Consider the following 19,323-nt stretch of genomic DNA (forward strand, 5'->3'; position numbering starts at 1 on the left):
GCCATATTTGTCTACCACTCATGTTGCTTGTTTATTTACTAGTGTTTTTCAAGTTTACTATTTAATTTGAAGGAATTAATTTATAAAGGAAACTGTTCCAACTATAAATGCAAAAGCAGTATCATTGGGCAAATAGAAAATAATCATAGCAATAAATATGTAACTATTAAAATAAGATGTTTACCAATGTGCAGTCTAAAATCTTACAGAGCATACTACCAGTGGTTTGAAGGAAATCTCGCTCTTATTGACCAGAGGGGAAGGAATACAGACTAGGGAAAGGAGGAGGATGTATCAAAGCTCACAGAATGGGCATGAAGTTTTAGTTTAACTCTTAGTTCTGAGTTTGACACCTTGTAAGTGTGGTGAAAATTTTTCTCAGTTGCAGATCTGCTTTTGTTACCCAGCTTTGCTCTGGGGCAAATGTTGGTGATTATTTCTTTTCCCAGCACATGATTTTATAGTTACTTTGAGCCATCCTGGGCATGGGCACTGCTGGGTAATACATACTCCAATCTATCAATTCCACAGACTAGTGACTTTGAGGTTCTCTGGGAAGGTGTCTGTTTAGGTTGAGCCAGCTTCAAGGATGAAAATAAATCTGTATCTTGGGTAGATTCATGTAGTAGCATGCTCCTATGACCAGAGGTAAGTGTTAAACTGCATATAGATAATATGATACATAGTTACTGAGCTTGAAAGCAAATTAAGGACTTAATCAGCTGAGGTTAGTCCAGAATCTAGGAACTGTTTGAGGCAACTCAAGCAGGAAGGGATTTATACAGGCGTTTGTTCACACACAAAATTGTTGGAAGGACAGAAGGTTAAGGGTGCAGTTGAACTCTTAGTTTTACGACCACACCACCATAGCCAAGATCTAGAGGGCCTATTAGGCTGGGGCTGTTACATTACCTACTTCTCCTGCCCACTTAACCACCTGCGTCTGACTCCCATGAAGCTGATGACCAAGATGCTGAAACCTGGAGTCTGGCTTCCACAATCATTCCCATCTATTGTAATTTGCTCGCCAGCCTCCTCTGACTCACTGCTGCCTTCCAGACCTCGTGCAGGTACAACTCACTGGCAGAACCTGAATCACACCCAGAATCCCAGCTGCAAAGGAGTCTGGAATATGCTTTTAGGTTCTGAAGTATGGAGGTGGAGGAGAACATAGGAGGGGGCAGGAATGAATGCCAAGTGCTGATAACAATATAACCACTAGGAGATAAGACAGATACCTAACCAGGGTAAGTGTGCAAATCCCAGCTACATAGATATAAGCAGTGAGTACCACAGCAGTCACAGGAAGGAGAGAACAGTGTTGGCTTGATCTGGACCTCGCAGAATTCTGGTTAGGGTGTGTAGGGGGCTGTGGTAGGGAGATTCTTGGTCAGGAAAAGTCAGAAGTGGAGTGATACAATACTACCAACCTATCTCCTGGCATAAAGTCTTAAAAATCTCCTATCTCCCTTTTCTTGAAAGCTCGTTAGGTTCTATGCCTTATACTGAAATTGTTCAACGTGCAGTGTCCCAGTTCCTCCTCTGAATGTTATTTCTCCCTACATTAGCCTCAGAGAGACTTAGGAACCCCTCCAAGGTCACACAGCTATGAGACAGCTGAGCCACAATGCTAAACCCAGGTGAGCCTGCCACTAAGGCCAGCGAGCCCAGTTGCTCAGCCACACTGCCTCTCTGTGGGAGGCAAGGAGAATGGAGGTGAGAGCAAGGCCAGGATATGATGAGCGATGAACGCAGGCTAAGGATCCTGGACTTGACCTCAATGAGAAGAAGGGTCACAGGAGGTTGAGAGCGGGAGAGTGATGTGTTGGAGGTGTGCAGATGGTCTAGCAGCAGATGTGAGCTTGCCAGACACAAGTAAAGGCCCTGGGGCAGAGAGCGGCTAGAGACAGAGCAGTATAGGAGATTTTTGTTCCTTTGAGTTTTTTCCCTTCTTTTTCATTGGTTTTTCAGAGGGGGTGACTCTTTCCCTAACAATTCCTGAATCCCAGGTTATTTAAGGCTTTTGGTCAGTGAAACAGGTTCCTTCTGAAAAGCATTTTTCCTTTACTCACTGATAGTTTGATCAATAGCAATGACTAAGGGTCACCTTTCCAACACAGATCATTCTCTGTTTTTCGTTTTTGTCCTCTCTTTTCAGTGACTTGACAGTGACATTGATGACTTATGTTCCTACCTGAGCTGCTCCCGTCATGGTGGTCAGAGGCAGTGGGTCACTCTCTGTGGAAACAGACAATGAAATGTGCTGGTTCTGGTTGAAAGGGGACAGTTCTAGGACAGTGGATGAGTTTTCGAATCAGAAATACCCAGTTTGAGTGCGTATGTTGTCACTTTGTTTTTGGGACTTGTCAGACTTGAACAACGGGCTTACCTCTCCTGAGCATCAGCCTCTTGCGCTATGAAAACAATGCTCGAAGGCGGCTGTGTGATGCATTCCTCATGGTGGGTGTGCATAGGATAGGAGTCCTGGAAATATTGTCACCTTCCCTTTTCAGCTTTTTGAGATATATGGGAGGTGGTTATGACCAGCTAAAATCAGTTGGTGTGAACCTGGTCCTAATGAATTAGCAGTTAAGGCTTTTCTCTCCTAGTGAACCTGGTGTGACTCCCTCCCTCTGGTCCCTAGCAGAGGCTGCAGGGTAGAAAGACACACATTCCAGACCCATCCAGGACAAGGGCCAATGAGCCAATCCTGGATCATGGTAGCCTCCCAGTTAAAAAAGTCCACACCAAATGCCAGTTGATGGTGTTTGAATTCATCTAGAAGAGGCAGTGTACCCACTTACTCCACTTAGAATGTGTCTCTTCCTTTCTGTCATTGGTGAAGTGCGCTCCCTTTTCAATTGAGTGAAACTCTCTGATGTGAGTTCCTCGACAACTCCCACTTCTCTTCCATTGCAAAGAGCTTGAGGCTTTTGCAATTCTCCAAGCATCTGGCCTGTCTTATCCAAATGACATTTGGAATTTTAATCTTCTAGTTATGGGTTTTCATAAATCTGGTTTGAAATCATCACTGCCAATCTCATCTGCTGTGGGAAAATGGCTTTAAAAAGATGTGGGGAGAGGGTGGTTTGTGCATTTGTGGGGGAGACTAGAAAGCGCATGGGGCATTGTTGGAAGGGAGGCTGTGGAGGGGAGTTGGCGCTCATCCCTGACTGTGGCCCCAGTGTTGCTGTAGTGTAGCTCTGCTTCGGAAGCCTGGATTGGGGCTTTGGGTCCAGAACTCGTGCTGTGTTGGGTCCAGAACTCACTCTGTTGGGTATGTTACATAGATTATCTCATAGCTCCCTTACATGATTCCCATTGTACAGAGAGAGAAAAACTGAGGTTCAGATATATTAAATAACTTGCCTGAGGTTACCAAGAGGAAGGTAGAGAGCATTTTTAAGTCTTGGTTTAACTGACTTCAAAGCCTGTAGCCTTTCTGGAACACCTGGCTCCCTCCCATTAATCTGTGGATTCTTGGAAGCAAAATCCCCAAATGCACAGATCTGAAATACTGGGGCTGCCCCAGCTGGCATTCTGTTAACCCCTGTGGCATCTGGCTGTCTCTTCTACTCCACTCAGGGAGTGATGAAGGAGGTTAAGGTGGGAGAGGTGAGAACAGCCTGGACCCTGAAAGACTTTGCCAAGGTCTCAGGAGTTGGGACTTCATCTCAAGGGTAATGGGTTGATATAGAAAGTTTTAGCAGGGGAGTTGTCTGAATCAACTTTAGCAGTTAGTGAAAGCTGACTTGAAAGCATTCCTATGCTCATGTGAATTCCCAGAGACCCTAGTGTTACACTTCCAGGACCCCAAGGGTCCTAAGGCCCCAGGTGGGGAACTACCAGCAGAGAACATTTTTATAGGGTTTTTGAAAGGTGAAGAAGAGTCAAGAGGGTATTCCAGATTACAGATCTTCACTGAGCCAATTCTGTAAATATCCCTGTCACTGAAACTCTCTGCTAAAATGCAGCAACCCAGGCAGGTAGAGCAAACCACTCAGTGGGTCTCAGGGTGGACAGGCAGCATGTGCTTTGGAATCAGTTGCCCTGTACAATGATTCTAGCATCTTCCAGGATTGATCACCTGAGGTGCTGGGCTGCAGCTGGCCAGGACATCTGTGCTGGTGTGGGACAGAGGGGAGGCTGGACGATCCCCCTTGAGCTTCAGAAATTCTGTCCCCTGCCTCCACCAGGACAGTCCTGCGGAGCCTCTGCAGCCGTAAGGGAACAGAGTCACAGCTGCGGCTGCCAACACAGCAAGAAGAGGGCAGGGATGGGGTGCTCTTCAGATCCCCATTTCTTTGTCTCCCCCCTGCCTTATTCCACATACACTGGCCAGAGCACCAGAGCCTAGCGAGACTCGACTTTGTGGGGACTCAAGCGACTTACAGCAGCTGAGAGGAGGCTGGAACACGTTCCTCTTCAGGAGAGTAATTTGGTGGAGAAATTGTTTTAACTGCCTGCTTCTGGGTTTCAGCCCAGGGCCTCAAACTTGGATAGAAAAGCATATCTTGGCAGCTTCCTGGAGCCCAAGGGAGTCCCTCATCTTTTACACACTTCGATTAGTGCAGGTGTGACCTTCGTGATGGTTTCACTGTGCTTCCCCTGATCCCCCACCCCCATCTCTGCTGCTGTGCCTCTGTCCTCCCCCCAGCTTGCCTGAATGTTCCCTTGGCAGAATAGCGTGTGCTGTCCTCACAGCAGTTCTGTACGGAGAGTGGCCCTGGGCCCACTTCTGACAAGCTCAGGTTTTGTGGATCCCTGGGTGTTCCAGCTTTTGGGGGTGGTCCACAGCCTCACAAAGGGAAAGAGAGGGTCCCAGCTGGTTTGCAGGCAAGGCTGTCCCCTCCTAGGCACATCTGTAGGTTACCTAGATATTCTCAAATCCTCAGGGTTTGAGAAGCAAAGAAAACTTCCGTTTTTCCCATCGTATTACATGTGAATTAATTTAGGGTAGATGCCCTGAGACCTGCTCAGTAAATTCTTCTCCTGACCAAATTGTTTTACTCTGAAAATCCAGGCCCTGAACTGATCTTAAACCAGGTAATCCTGGGGTATAAGCTTAGTGTGACTCTAGCTTGGTGGCTTGTAGACTCCTTGTCTTTCTCAAAGGAGAGAGCAAAAAGGAGGGAAAATGGTGTGCCTGTGTGCGTGCATGTGCGTGTGTGTAGGTGAGTTTGTATGTGTGCGTGTTTATGTCCTGTGGAACCTCTTAGTGCTTTCATTGCACTGTAATTAAAATATATGAGGGTGTTTGAAAGCAAAGTCGGGGTCTCCAGACACCTGGGATCCCAGCCTGATCTCTAGCCTTTGGTAATTTATTTAAGCGCACAGCTTCAGAAAATTTCTCCATCTTAGACAAAGCATGAGGCCAAATGAACATTAGGGTCTAACCTCAGGACCCACATATATTCCTTAATTAGTGTCTAAGTTTCATCGTGGAGTTATTATGGCTGCAAATTTCAGAAGCACAAAAGAGGAATTAATTTTTTCATGGTGGTTTTCTTTTTTAACCCCTGAAGTAACCTTATAGTTTATTTTTCCTTGTCTGATTGCAATCTCCCAAGTTGCTGACAGTTTCCCTTTGAAATGAGTCAGCTTTGATCAGGGCTATGGCAGCCAGACAGGTCATTTTTACCGTCTGTGACTTAGTCCAACCAGTTTGGCAACAGCAGGGTCCTATTGGGCGTGGGGAGTGGAAAATGGGGACACCAAGTCAGCCTGTGATAAGTTGCCCTGCCCCCTGACTATGGACAATGGGCTGGTGCCTTCCCCCTGCACCCATTGGGTCTTCCTGGGGCCACTCCCTGTGTGAGCCCTGGTGCCGTGGCAATGAACCTTTTGCTGCCACTCCTTGACACCTCTCCCTTTGCTGTGTCTTCCCCAGGCCCAGCATTCCTCCAGATTGTTAAATATTTGTCTTCATTGCCTTCTGTTTTCCTTTTCTCGTTCGTTCTCCTGACTTCTCCTCAAAGAGTGCTTCCATGGCTGTTCAAGATCTGTGTCTTCCCAGTAGAGGACAGTACTGAGCTCCATCAGTGGAGTTACAGTGTCAGCCACATGGATGTTGGTAGCCCTGCATAACATGAACCAGGCTGACCACATTGGGGACTGTTTTAGCAGGATGTGATGGGGCTGAACTATATACCCCTTTTCTGGGATGGCAACTAAGAGGTCAGCCTCTGGCACGAATCTGTCTGCATTTGGATCCTGATACCATCACTTACTAGCTCTGTGACCTTAGGCAAGTCACATTACCTGTAAGCATCAATTTTTTCAAAATGTAAAATGAACAGTATAATAATCCTGAACTTGTTGCTGTGAAGATTCAATCAGAAGTGCCTATACATCTCATAGTATAGTGTATGGCATGTGTTTAATAGATAAGAGCTAAGACTGTTGCTCTTATTTTAACCATTATCACTGCCATCATTGTCCATCATCGCCCTCTGTCTGGAGGAGAATAACTAGGGTGTGGGAGAATCAAAGCCTTGCTCTGTGAAGAGTATTTACAGGAAAGTTAAATACTTTTATCATATAAAGACTCCTGAGGAGATACTATGCTGCCTTCTATCTCTGAAGGACTGAAAGGGTTCATCTCTGGGGTTCTCCTCACCAAACTTAAGATCATAATCCAACTTAATAGAAAGAATAACTTTTTAAGGTAATGTCACATGGCTTCCTTAGGGCTTAGGGAGGTCTTCAACCCTGGAAGTTTGGGGAAACTAGGCATAGGGGGGTCTGTGCATCAGAGAGAAGGGAGGTTAGGCAAGAAGACTGTCTGATTCTTAGTTCCAGGCCCTTGCTGTTTGCTTTTCAGGAAAGGTTGCCTACCAGAACATGCCACATTTCCTATTTTTATAACGACTTTTACTAGCAATTGCTGAGGCCTTCCCCTGACCACCTGTGGTCTGTGGACTGGCTTATTATTGTTACTGTCTTTTAAACAAGACAATGGCTATGCTCTTAATTTGGGTTTGGGTGAATGATTCATTCAGAATACTTAAGCAATTAGGCCTCATTGTACTGGCTAGGCTCGAAGTAGTATGTCAGTGTTTATCCATCTTGGGGATGGTTTTGTGGGAACAAGAAAGAATCAGTGGAGACAGGCGTTTGCTGGAGTTTTGCTCTCCCAGACAAATAAGCCTGCTCGGAAAGCCTGAGTTAAGCGAATTCAGAATATGTATTCATTTGCAAGAAGCCAGTAAGCCTAACTAGAGGACACAGACAGAGGCGAGCAGCCCTGTCCTCTGTTGTCATTTTGATCACAGAAAGAAAAGTTTCCTTTCCATTCCTCTCCAGGTTTGTCATGTCCCTGTGCAAAGATGGTTGTGTATTCCAGGCTGGGTTTATTTTTACCAGCAATACAGATGTTTCTGCTTTTGTGCAAGATTTCATTAAATCTCAACCAGTGGTTTACCCTGGCAGGAGACTGCCAAGGTTAATATTTCTGCAGTACATTCCCTTCTGTTCAATTCTTGGCACCAAAAAACCCGAGGTGGGCATATTGTGCGGGTGCCGTATATCAAACTGATACAGTGGAATCACCACTGCATCTGCTTAACTCAGACAGAGCCTCCAGTTGCACAAAGAGTGTCAGCTTTGTCCTGGGAGCCAAGCAGGGGGATGTCTCCTCTGGTGAGTAAGAGTTGACCCTTCAGTGTCCCTCTCCAGCCTCAGAGGCTGCCACAGCTACTCGGTTTAGGACAGGCAGAGGGCAAGGGAGCATTTGGCAGTGTGGAATGTTACGTCCTTCTAAATCATGTGGGGAATGGTGGGAGCAGAGTTTCATGATGGAGATGTTGTAAGGATGAACTGAGATGCTGCATGTAATTAACTGAGGGAAAGCAGGGTGCCTGGCACAGGAAACGGCTCATGCAAGGGAACTGTCATGAATACTCGGGAGCTACCCAGGGGCGGAGGATAAGGTACAGGCTGAGGAGGCCCCTCACTCTTCACTCGGCTTTTGTCGTGGAGAAACTTTGTACAACAGAACCAGTTCTTCTACCTGTGAGCACACAGGAGCCAAGTTAAAAATAACAGCAGCCCAACTTGTTTGACATGTGTTTCCTCTGCCTCACCCCATCTGTGGCTTGCGGAATTGGGAAATGGTCAAACAACATGAGCCTTGTCTAGGAACGTTTGGCAAGGGTAAGGAGAGCTTGAAGGCCAGGGGCAGGGACTAAGGACAGGAGAAGAGTGAGATGCTACAATGTGATCTGTGTGGCCACTGGGCCTCGTGACTTTTACTACTGACTTTCTGAATTTAGGTCTGCTGGTTGGGTCAGAGTGAGAAAAGCCAGACCCCACAAGGTTCAGGGTGTGTGTGTGTGTACATGTCTCTCCTGTCATCTGGGTGAGAGTATGTAATGTGCTATACTAGCTTTTTAGATTCCACTGGAGAAGGGAAAATAGAATAATTACTTATTTTCAGTTATGGTTTCACCCAACGTATGTCTAGTCATCTAGGATTCTTTTAATCGGTGCTCTGCAGACCATCCCTCTCACACACCAAGTGCAGTGATGGTTGTGTGATTCCTCACCTTAAGTCTTGCAAGGTATCCACGTGCTTTGTGAATCATCAACAAAAAATAGTGTCTGTTGACTCCACTTAAAATGCAAGATAGACTTTATTCCAATCTTGAGATCATCAGTTATCAGTGGTCAAATCTGTGAATGGTGTTGTGGGAGGAGCACTCTATTAATCAGAATATTGTGATAACGAGGACATCCCATTTCCTGGCTGTACTGGATGACAAATAACATAGTGGATAATGTGTTCCCTCCTGGTTTCTTTGTAATCCATTAAATCCATCCATCCTTCTTTCTGACTTCCTTTCATCCATCCATCCATTCACCCGAGAAACACTTACTGGCACTTGAGTTTGCACTGAACTTGCAAGGCAATGCGGAGATAATGCCCTCAGAGATCTTAAAATGTAAAATAGGAGTCAGGACACTTAAGTACCTGAATGAAAATCCCATGGGTAATATTTAGGGAGAAGAGTAGTATTTGAGCCAACTGCTCTTGGAGAAATACACAGGATCCCAATTTGCAAAGACTTTACATTCCCCCTGCAGGAGTTAAGGCCCAGAGGCTGGAAAAGTGTTTTTTGTTAAGGAACCACCAGTAACTGCACTGAACTGAAGTGGAGGGCAGCTGGAAATCAGGGGCACCTGCTTAAGTAGCAGTTCTGGGAAATCAAGTTCAGGATTTGGGACTTGATTTGGCACTAGAGAATGCTTTCACAGCAGGTGTGGCCAAGGGAAGAGGCCCTCACTTGAACCTGGACACAAGTTGATAGAGTCTGAGAGGTCTGCCACTTTTTGAAGATTAGGTGTTAGTGGAGAGACGGAGCAGGCTCACTGAACGGGTACTGGCTGACTCGGTAGAGCCAGCCATGTGTGGCACCAACTACATTGCCTCCTTTCATGGCTTCAAACCTCTCCTTACTTTTCAGTTTTTCTCACTGTCACTGACAATTTTCCTGCTGTCTTCAGACATTCCTGTAAGACCTGCATTCCAGCCTCACCTCTCAGCCCTCTAGGAATCTGGGAGTTTAGAGAGAGGGGTTCAGCCTCCATGACCTCTTCTATCTTTGGAATCTGTCCCTTGGCTATAAATAAGGCTGTTGCTTAGTGCCAGTATTGATGGTATTTGCAGCTGGCCTCTGGGAGATGTACTCAGATGAATAACCCGTTTTCAAGAGAACATGGCCATTAGGTGACAGCTATTTATGGTCCCTATTGACTAAGGCCAAACCTGAACTGACACTGACATTAAAATTTCATGTGCCGTGAAGCTGCTGTTCCTTATCAGGCTGTCTCTTTTCATTTATTTGAAATATCTAACCATATTAATCTAGGTTCTTCAAAAAGAGAAGCTGCAAAACCTTGAGGGCCTCTTGTGTTCTGGCTGCTGGGATTTCCTCGGCACACCTCTCCTCCCCTCAATCCCTTCCAAACCAGGGTACGCACCTCTCCATTTCATAGAAGAGAACAGAGTGTCAGCCACCAGGTCAGTGAGTGAGTGACAGAGCCGGAATTCGGCCTGCCTTCTGCCTGGAATCAAAGGCTGCACAACATCCATGAAACTGTGCGTGTCTGATTGCTGAACCTGGACTGTCACTCCAGAAGGTTTTATTTATTTTGTCCCCTGACAGTTCAGCCACTTGGAGTTCAGTAGTTGACTGAACATGGCAATTTTTAAAAGCCCATTCCTGCTGAATTTGCCTTGGTAGACATAGTGTTTCATAGAGTTTCTTTCCTACATCCTTATATGCAAATAAACAAGGCCCTGAAATGTCAGGCAAGATTTCTTCTGGCTTTATATTCTAATGTACTTTGTAGGTGGCTGAATTCCCCAGTGAACATCTCATTGGAAAATATTCCTTTCCTGAATTCTGTTTGTCCCTCAAAGGATATTATATAGTACATGATAAGCATTTCTCCATTGCCCTGACATGAAGTTCTGTGTAGGAAGTTATCCCCCATCGGTCACCTCTGCTGTCATCAGATGCCTTTCATCTCAAGTACCTGCACTTCTTCAACTCAAACTTGGAGCATGATCAGGCCTGGGGCCAGGGGAAGGAACGTCTTGATCTCTACATTCATGTTGATTCTTAGAAGGAAGAAGGTACGGTGGCTAAGAAACTGGTCTTTGAAAGCAGATGCCCTGAGTTAAATGTCAGCCCTGATTCTTGTTAACTGCTCACTGTGGGGCCTTGGGCAAATAATGTCTCTAAATCTCAGTTTTCTTACCTTTAAAAGAAAGATTCATTTCTGAAGAGTGGGTAGGGAATTGATTTTAATATTCTCATATCGTTTTTGTGTACTACTGTGTGCTAATACTTTGAGAGATTAGAAAAAAAGCAATGCTAGAAAACAGAAGGAATGAAATAGCAGTAGACTCATAGACATTGAGAAGGGACTAGTTTAGTGGTTACCAAGTGGGGGAGCTGGGGGGGAGGGGGAAAAGGGGTACAATAATTTACAATGACAATGTAAGTTGGTCATGGAGATGGTAGTACAGCATGGAGAATACAGTCAATGATTCTGTGACATCTTAATATGTTAGGAGATAGTAACTGCACTAGAGGAGGTGAGGATTTAGTAATATGGGTAACTGTTGAACCACTATGTTGTATATTTGAAACCAGCATAAGATTGCATATCGATACTTTAATAAAAAAAAAAGAAAAAGTAAAAGCAATGCTGGAGACCCTCCTTTGTGGGATGTACTTAATAACTATGCTGTCCCATTTACCCTTTAATATAGATTTTCTAAATACTAAGAAGTAAAGTGAGTGTTGATGAAATGCTCCTCCTTCCTCCTTTCAGAGACAAGTACCCATATATCTATAAGCAGAGCATGATCTGATCGCTCGCGGCCCTGCCTGGGCATCAGAAGCCTCTAGAAAACTTTGAAAAGAACAAAAAGACAAACGTGTGTGGGTCATGCAAACCTACTTGAATCAGTCTTCAAAGGGGTGGGGCCTGAGCATTTGTGTTTTTTAAAAACTCCCCAAGGGGACTCTGACATGCAGCTAGAATTGAAATTACTCATGTAACCATGTGTGGATTGTGGACAAACCTGGTGAGGTTTTTTCTTGCCACTGGATGAAGGCTCTCAAAGCCCATAGCCTTTCTGCTCATTCATAGAAGGCCCCATGGTCACAATAATTTGCAAGGATAGTCTCAAATGAGAAATTAGAATATCCCGCTCTACAGTACTAATCAAAGCTGCAAACTTGACTTCCCATCAGGACCCTGCGGAGGGAGAGTGAAAGCAGTCAGCCCTCCTCCATTCCACTACGCAGAGGAGAAAGATGCCTACTTCCTAAGCTGGTATCCTGCTTTGTGGAAAGCTGAGTCTTCTTTTTTGGGACACTTTAAAGATCCCTTCTTAGGACCCAGGATGAACCCTGATGTGCACTCTCTCCAAGGAGACATTCAAATCTCTTCCCCAGTGGTGGGGGCTGCAAGCCAACCCCAGCCTGTGTCTCCTGACCCCACCGCTGGAGCCATCAGCCGCCTTCTCCCTCTGCCTCTGGAGTCTCAGGCCAGGAGTTAGATCTCAGACCACAGTGCCCAGAACTGCAGGAATAGTCACCTCAGGCTCCCCAGTGGCCCCCCTAAAGCACCCCTCCCAGGTTTGAGTGGTGGGTGGAGGGGGTGTGCATAGCACAGTGTTTTCCAACCATACTTTGCCCTGAAAAAGTCCTCTCCCACCACACTTTCATCTCCTTTTAGATCTTCTCTTGGATGCAGCACAAAAAGTCTTTGAACCTGCCCTTCACTACTCCTTTCAAATCCTAGATTTTGCACATTTGTCCCATGCTTACTTTGGTGCCAGGCTTAGAAGCAGCCCGTTCTATCATGCGTAGTTATCTGTATATTGGCCAGTGGCCTGGGCTATCAGGTCAGACGGGCATGGTTTTGAGACCTTCAGCAAGTGTTTTTACCTCTCTGAACCTTACATTCTTCATGAGTAAAATGGGACTAGTTATAGAAAGTAACTCTAAGATTGTGGGGAGTGAATGTGACAAGTGCATATGTAGGGCTTAGTGCCTGACAGGAAGTGCTTGGGGTACCCATTGCCCAGCTCAGTTCAGCTAAAACTGTAGCCATCAGAGCTGCGTTCTTTAAAACTTCATTTGATGTTGGACAGCCATCTGTAGAGGGTCTGAGTCACCACTGCTTCACAAAGAAACACTCCTCTGGCGCAGCCAGTTCCTTGTCTAGAAGCCACCAGGGGAAGGTCTCATTGAGAACTGCTCACAAAAGCAGGGTGACAAGAACTAACTGAATTAAGCAAGTTATCGGTCAGTAGAAAATGCAGTTAGATTTACATCTATGAAGCAGATGGCCAGGAGATGATTAAATTAGTTTTATTATGTTTGGGGAAATTAATTTGTCACTTTATTTTTTTGTTTTGTTTTCTTTTGTTTTATAAAATATGTGATTTTATCTCTGGCAAAAGTGATTTGTTGAAAGAGTTTATCATTTCATAGAAAACAAGGGATGCAGTAGAACCTTGAAAAACCCTTGCCATCTAGTTGCCTATTAAGAGTCAGTACAATTATGTAGAATGTGTCCAAGAGAACAGAAATGCTGCCACCTATTGCTGGTAAAAGCTGGCTTATGTTTCCAATCAGATAGAGGAATTTTTTTTCCTTTAAAAAAGCTTCCAGATCATGGGCCATTGAGTACTAAAATCATTTTGGAAACATTTTTACCCTACTGGACTTCTTAGGATCTGGTGTTTTCTATTTTACGCTGATAATTACAATGTCTCACGTCACTTTTGATCTGGTTAACTTGAGGGACCCTCAAGCATTTTGATTCCTTTTAAAGGTGAGGAAGAATCAAATGCGGTATCTTTAAGAACAAATGGGATCTTTTGAGGCAGGGCTCAGGGTTGTTAACTGGGAGATTCCCAACAATTATTCTTGGGGCACAAATACTTCTTTCATGGCCGTTTTGAAAGGATCAAAGCACAACCTGGAGTTTTGAATGGCTTCTTTTTTGTTAAGTCCTTTTATCCCTAACAGTTACTAATGAGCGTTCTAGGAAATTCACTCATGCAGGAAGAGTTTCTTGTGCATAATAACTAGAGCATAAACTTTATACATATACCCATGTATGTTGTGTGTGTGTGTGTGTGCACAAGTGAACGATGTTTCTGAAATTTTGTGGTCTCAAACATAACTTCAGGCAAGGCATTCTGCCCTTGAAATGACTAAATCCACATGTTATCCAGGGGTGTTTGGGAGTTCAATTTTCAAACTGTCTGCACACTACTCTATAGAGTTGTGGAGCTTTGTATTTTATCTTTTTTAATAACCTTTTTATTTTAGAGTAGATTTATATTTATAGAAAAGTTGTTAAGGTAATCCAGAGAGCTCTCATATACCCCACATCTAGTTCCCCTGTTGTCAGAACTTATATTACTGTGGTACATTTGCCAAATTTATTATTTTAAACCAATATTTAAAAATTGTCATGAATTAAAGTGCAGATGTTCAGATTTCCTTAGTTTTTGTTTTTTTTAATCTAGTAATCTTTATCTGTTCCAGTATCCCATCTAGCACACTTTACCTTTAGCTGTCATGTCTCCTTAGCTTCCCCTTGGCCATGACAGTCTTTCAAACTTTCCTTGTTTTTGATGACCTTGGCAGTTTTGAGGAGCACTGGTGAGGCATTTTGTAGCATGGGCCACCCACTTGAGATTTATCTGATGCTTTTTTCATGATTAGACTAGGATTGTGGGTTTTGGAGAGGAGAACCACAGAAGCAAAATGCCATGTTCATCACATCATATCGAGGGTTTATGCTCTCAACATGATTTACCGATGGTGATGGTAATCTGGCCCATGTAGTGCTTGCCAGGTTTCTCCTCTATGAAGTTACTCTTTACCCCTTTCCATGCTGTTCTCTATGCAGCTCACATTTTAGGAGTAGCAATTCCTGCTCCACTTCCTTGAGGAGGGAATTTCTACGTAAATTATTTGGAATTCCTTTTGCACGGGAGATTGTTCTATTCTCCCCCTTCATTTATTTATTAAGTCATGTATTTATATCAGAAAGGACTCATGGATATTTGTTTCCTACTTCAGATTTTAATCCAAAATTACTTTTTTGCTCAAATTGTTCCATCTTTGGCCATTGGTAGCTCTTTCCATAATCTCCTGTACCCCTTTGGCATTCCCCCATCAGCGTGTTTTGGTGTGGGGACACATCCTTCCCTTCTGGAACTACATTATGCTCCAGGCCCATCTTAAATACTTCCTGTCTCCGTCCAAGTGTTAGCAGTTTTTCCAAGGAGCACTGGTTCTTTGATGAATGGTATTAGAACCAAGATGTGGACACTGAGTGTCCTTGTTGCTACTGGGGTGTCATTGTTTTTAGACCATTTTAGTTGACGGAAAAAGGAAATAAATGTGTGTGTACTAACTCATGTATGAACATATATCTATAAATGTTGTACATAGATTAAAGTAAATGGTTGTTTTTAGATATTTTTAGTTGACAGAACAAGGGAATAAATGTCCTATACTTAACCCATATATATACATATATCTATAAATATTGTATCTAAATGAAATTAAGCATTTGTTGATACTAACATATTATATGGATCATTATATAGCTTATACCAGTAAACCATATAAACCATATTATCACTTAATTTATAAATTTAGCTTATAATTTCCATAGCTTTTCCAACTCTAAATTAATTACCACTGGATCATTCCTGCATTCTCCCTTTCTTGTTTGTAACCTTCCACTCCAGTGAAGCTTATTAAACATACATGTGCCGGGGCCCCATTTCCAGAGATTGATTTAGATGCTTACCTTGGGCCTGGGCATCTGTATTTCAATAAGCTCTGGACAAGTTGAATAATACCATCGTAGGCTCATGCTGCCATGTACTCATCTTTATCACATTTGGCATGTTTGCCTTCTGACATCTTTTTATAGTATCTTTATTTGACATCCTTACTTGATTAATGTCTATCATTCCCTGAAGACAGTAAGTTCCATGTCTGTTGTGATCGCTATCCCCAGGAAGGGTGCATAGTAGGTATTCAATAACCATTTGCTGGATCCATGAGTGAAATTACACACAGCAATAATGAAGAGGAGAAGAAAAATAGTAAGATTTACTGAACCCCTCCTACATGCCAAATGCCTTCCTAGATGCTTTAGAAATGTTTACCAGTTCAAGGATTTAAGTCAGGTTTGCCTGACCTCAGAATGCAAGCCCTATCTATATGTTATGGAGTTCCTACTGTGGGAAGCCTCTTGTTTCCTGCTTTGCATGTCACTGGATCTCCCACTGGCCCTGATGGAGCTGTGTGGGTGGCCCAGGAGGAGGCCCAAGAGGGAGAAATGGCAGTACCCATTTAGAGTCTCACCAAAGCCCCATTAGGAAATTGACTCCAATTTGGTTTGGGGAGAGGAATGCTTTTTCCTGCCTTTTCAAGCACACAATGAAGGTGACATTGATTTACAATTCAGGGGTTGGAGAAGGGAAGGGAGGCTTCTGTGGGTAGAGAAGATCAATTAAATGATTATCCCAGCTGCTACACACTAATGCCTTTCTTACTGAGTTTCAGAATCAGGAAGCAGAAGGCCACCGCATTTAGCCTTTTACAGGAAATCTAATTGCCAAGTTTGAGATGCCAAGTTTTATTAGATTGAGAAGAGTGGATCTTAGTGGCAGGCAGTTTCAAGCTTATAGAAAGCTTCCCACTGGCCACCTGGAATGCCAGATGACCTCCTCCTCTTCCTTTGTGGGTGCCTTTGCTGAAATTTTATAAATATAGCACTTTTGTAAGTCACATCTTTCTATGATTTTTATCTGTGTTTCAAAGGGCTGGGGTTAGAGCCTGGCAAACCATCACAAATCTTATTGGTTTCCTACCATGTGGGAGGCACTGTGCTCATGGCTGGGGATTCTAGCAGTGAGCAGAACCACAGGTCCCTGTTGTTTTAGTCTCCACCTGAAATGCTCTTCCCCTAGATCAGTGGGTCCCAAACTGTAGTGTGCATGAGAATCACCCAGAGAGACTGTGTGTACCCAGACTGCTGGGGCCCACCCTCCAAGTTTCTGCCTCAGAAGGTCTGGTATGGGTCTTGAGAATCTGCACTTCTAATAGCTTCCTGGGTGATGCCAATACTGCTGATCTGGAGAACCACTGCTCTGAGTCTTTGCATGGCTGTTCCCTTCTTAGATCTCTGATTGTTACTGTCTCAGAGAGGGCATTCTTGATTTCCCTGTCTTAGTATCCCTCCACCCTTCATCGTTCATTCTCCTCTGCATTTTCTTCAAGCATTTCTTATTCTCTGATATTAGCTTATTAGTTTATTGCCATTTTGTCTCTCTCAATCCTCATTCTCAATAGAATAAAGACCCATGCACGCCTTTTCTTGATCACTGTTGACTCCTCTGAGCCTAGAAAGTACCTGTCACAGATTGCATGTTCTATGAATACTTGAGTGAATGAAATAATTCCAAGTGTAATGAGTATTATGAAGGAGGTCAAGGGTGTCGTGGTATGTAACAAGCAGACCTCAGGTGGAGCAAAGGCTTTGCATTCAACCTATGCTGAGCAGTTTCTGGGCATGGCTTATGCCCATGAGGCCTTAACTCTGCACACCAACGTTTTGCCCACAAGGTTCTAGGCTATGGGATTTTTTGGGAGATGGCAGGGGCCCACTCTGGGTTTAGCTTTTCCATAGCCTCTCCATGGTCCTGTCCACATTGAAGAATGGCAATCTCAAGAGCAGACCAGAATTCCGTCAGGCAGGCAACCCCTGCACAGATTGGTGCAGTAAGCTGCCAGGTCCTAGGTGCTTTAGCATGGCAGGAAGGGAGGCCTGAAATGGGTGGCCTCTAATGCCCATCCTTCTGATGTCTACACTGGTCCACTTGCTGAGATCTGGATTCTGGCAGCCATGCAGATGCCCAGTTAGCTTATTCAAAACATCTGCAAAGTTGAATGAAGGCTTACACTTTCTTGCTTTGCAGGAGTGAGACTTTTGGGTAGAAACATGCAGATTCCTTTCCTTCATCAGCCTTTTAGAGAAACAGAAGGGCAGGCACTGTTTTTCCTCCCTTTCACAGAGAGAATTCCGGGCGAACGACAAGACTCGTGTGGGCTCCTGCAGCAGTGCAGACAAAGGTTGTTAGAGCCCAGCTTGAGAAGGTGAAGGCCCGCCAGCCTCCTGCTCCTGTGTGGCCTCAGCAGCTGCTGCGTGGGTGACGTGAAGCTCGCACTGCCCTTGGCCTAGATCTTCCTAGCTCAGCCTTTGCCTAGTGTGCATGAGTGGGGTGCCACCCACTCCCAGGTTTGTTTGCCTGGGGCAGCCAGGCAGCAAAATTTATTTCCCTCGAGTGTGTTATGAAAACAGAAGCAAGGCAAGTCAGATTATTTTGGAGGGCAACAAGAATTTGGAGGGGGAGATGGAGATGGAAGAATTGTAGTAGTCTGGAGTCAGGGCTGAGGGCCAGAGGGCCGCCCAGTGGGCTGGGGTAACATAAGCTGCCACTATTCAGGAGGTGGCCTGTGAAAGAAAATCTCACCACAGCAGGAGCGTGACTTCAGCTAAAATTAACCTTTGAGGCTTCACAACTGCCACAGCGCTTTGAACTAGACACCTCGAGAGGGTGCAGGCCTTTGACTGCCAGGACCTTGGGGCTGTGGGTCAAGCCATGCCTATAAGCATCAATTTATGGGTTCCTGCCCGGGGCCAAAGTCGGGATTCCTGTGGCCATTATAAAGTGGTAAGCAACCTTGAGGGACTCAGGCGAGGTCTCTTGGGAGATGTGATGAAGTTTGTTTGAACTGGGCTTGTGTTTAGAGGTGGTTCCAGTTTATTGTCTCTGCTGGCTGGGACCACCAGTGCTTCCAGTGGGCCTTTCATCTGCCGACTGCTTCGCTGAGCTAGGGGCTGGCTGGGTGTTGCTTTATGTTTCCTGGGCACTCACGGTGTGAGGATACAGAGGTGTGATTTTAGAGCAGGTAGAGAGGTCTGTCTGGAAGTTGTCCATGGCCTGAAAAAACTACAATTGTGTAAACCAAAGGCAGCCATCAGGAGGGGTAGGAGGGTCATGGATGCCAACAAGTGTGGCAAATCTCTGTTTTCTCACTCGTGGGCCTCAGCAGGTGCAAGTGGGAAGAAGATTGATCCCACCGCCACCCGTTAAGGGTTTGAACAGATAAAAGGAGCACTCTGAGGGCTTCACTGCCAAAAGGGTTTGTTCAGAGGCAACTTGCAGTGATTTCCTGTCCCGTGAGCCCCAGGAAGGGCACTGCTGCCCCTGTGGCTTCCCGTTCGCTGTGGAGAATCCGTTTGGGAGCTTCCGCCACAGACCAGAAAGGCAAGACCTCTTTCCCTTTATGCCTTCTGAGCCTTCAGCAGGTTCATGTAACACCAAGGCTGATGGGCAGTCCTGATGCCTGAGGCAGATGTGACAGTCAGAACGGTCAGTTTCTGGAGCTCTGGTTTGACAGTCAAAATGGTCACTTTGCGTTTTGCTTAGCTCTCAAAAAAAGGTTGTAATTTATCCTTTCTCCCAAAACTTACCCTTGACCCTTCCCCCAACCCAACATCCTAGGCAACATTAATATTACAAAGTTTAGTAACGGCTTATTTTCTAGGGAAAAGGGTACTTCTCTTATTTGCTTAGTGATTATTGTGTATAGCTAATCTTGAGAATGGTTGATTGTAAAATCTTTGCTTAGGTGAGATATTCTGTGTTGCCTTTATCTGCAAGGATATGAATGGTGTTGGTATGAATGATGTAGAAAA

General features: G+C 44.7%; 1 protein-coding gene across 8 annotated transcripts in view; it reads left to right on the forward strand.

Moving 5' to 3' along the window:
- NAV2 (neuron navigator 2) overlaps positions 1–19,323 on the forward strand; it is a 685,764-nt gene that overhangs the window by 397,568 nt on the left and 268,873 nt on the right. The window contains exon 1 of one of the 8 annotated variants that reach the window (XM_057507468.1): positions 15,192–18,295. The exons of the other annotated variants lie outside the window; for them this stretch is intronic. Within the exon in view, the coding sequence (XP_057363451.1) occupies positions 18,224–18,295 (72 nt within the window). The 5' untranslated portion in view covers positions 15,192–18,223. Of the gene's footprint in view, positions 1–15,191; positions 18,296–19,323 lie in introns of those variants that run through there. 8 annotated transcript variants of the gene reach the window in all.

The sequence above is a fragment of the Manis pentadactyla genome, chromosome 9 (assembly GCF_030020395.1).
Source record: "Manis pentadactyla isolate mManPen7 chromosome 9, mManPen7.hap1, whole genome shotgun sequence".
NCBI classification, from domain to species: domain Eukaryota; kingdom Metazoa; phylum Chordata; class Mammalia; order Pholidota; family Manidae; genus Manis; species Manis pentadactyla.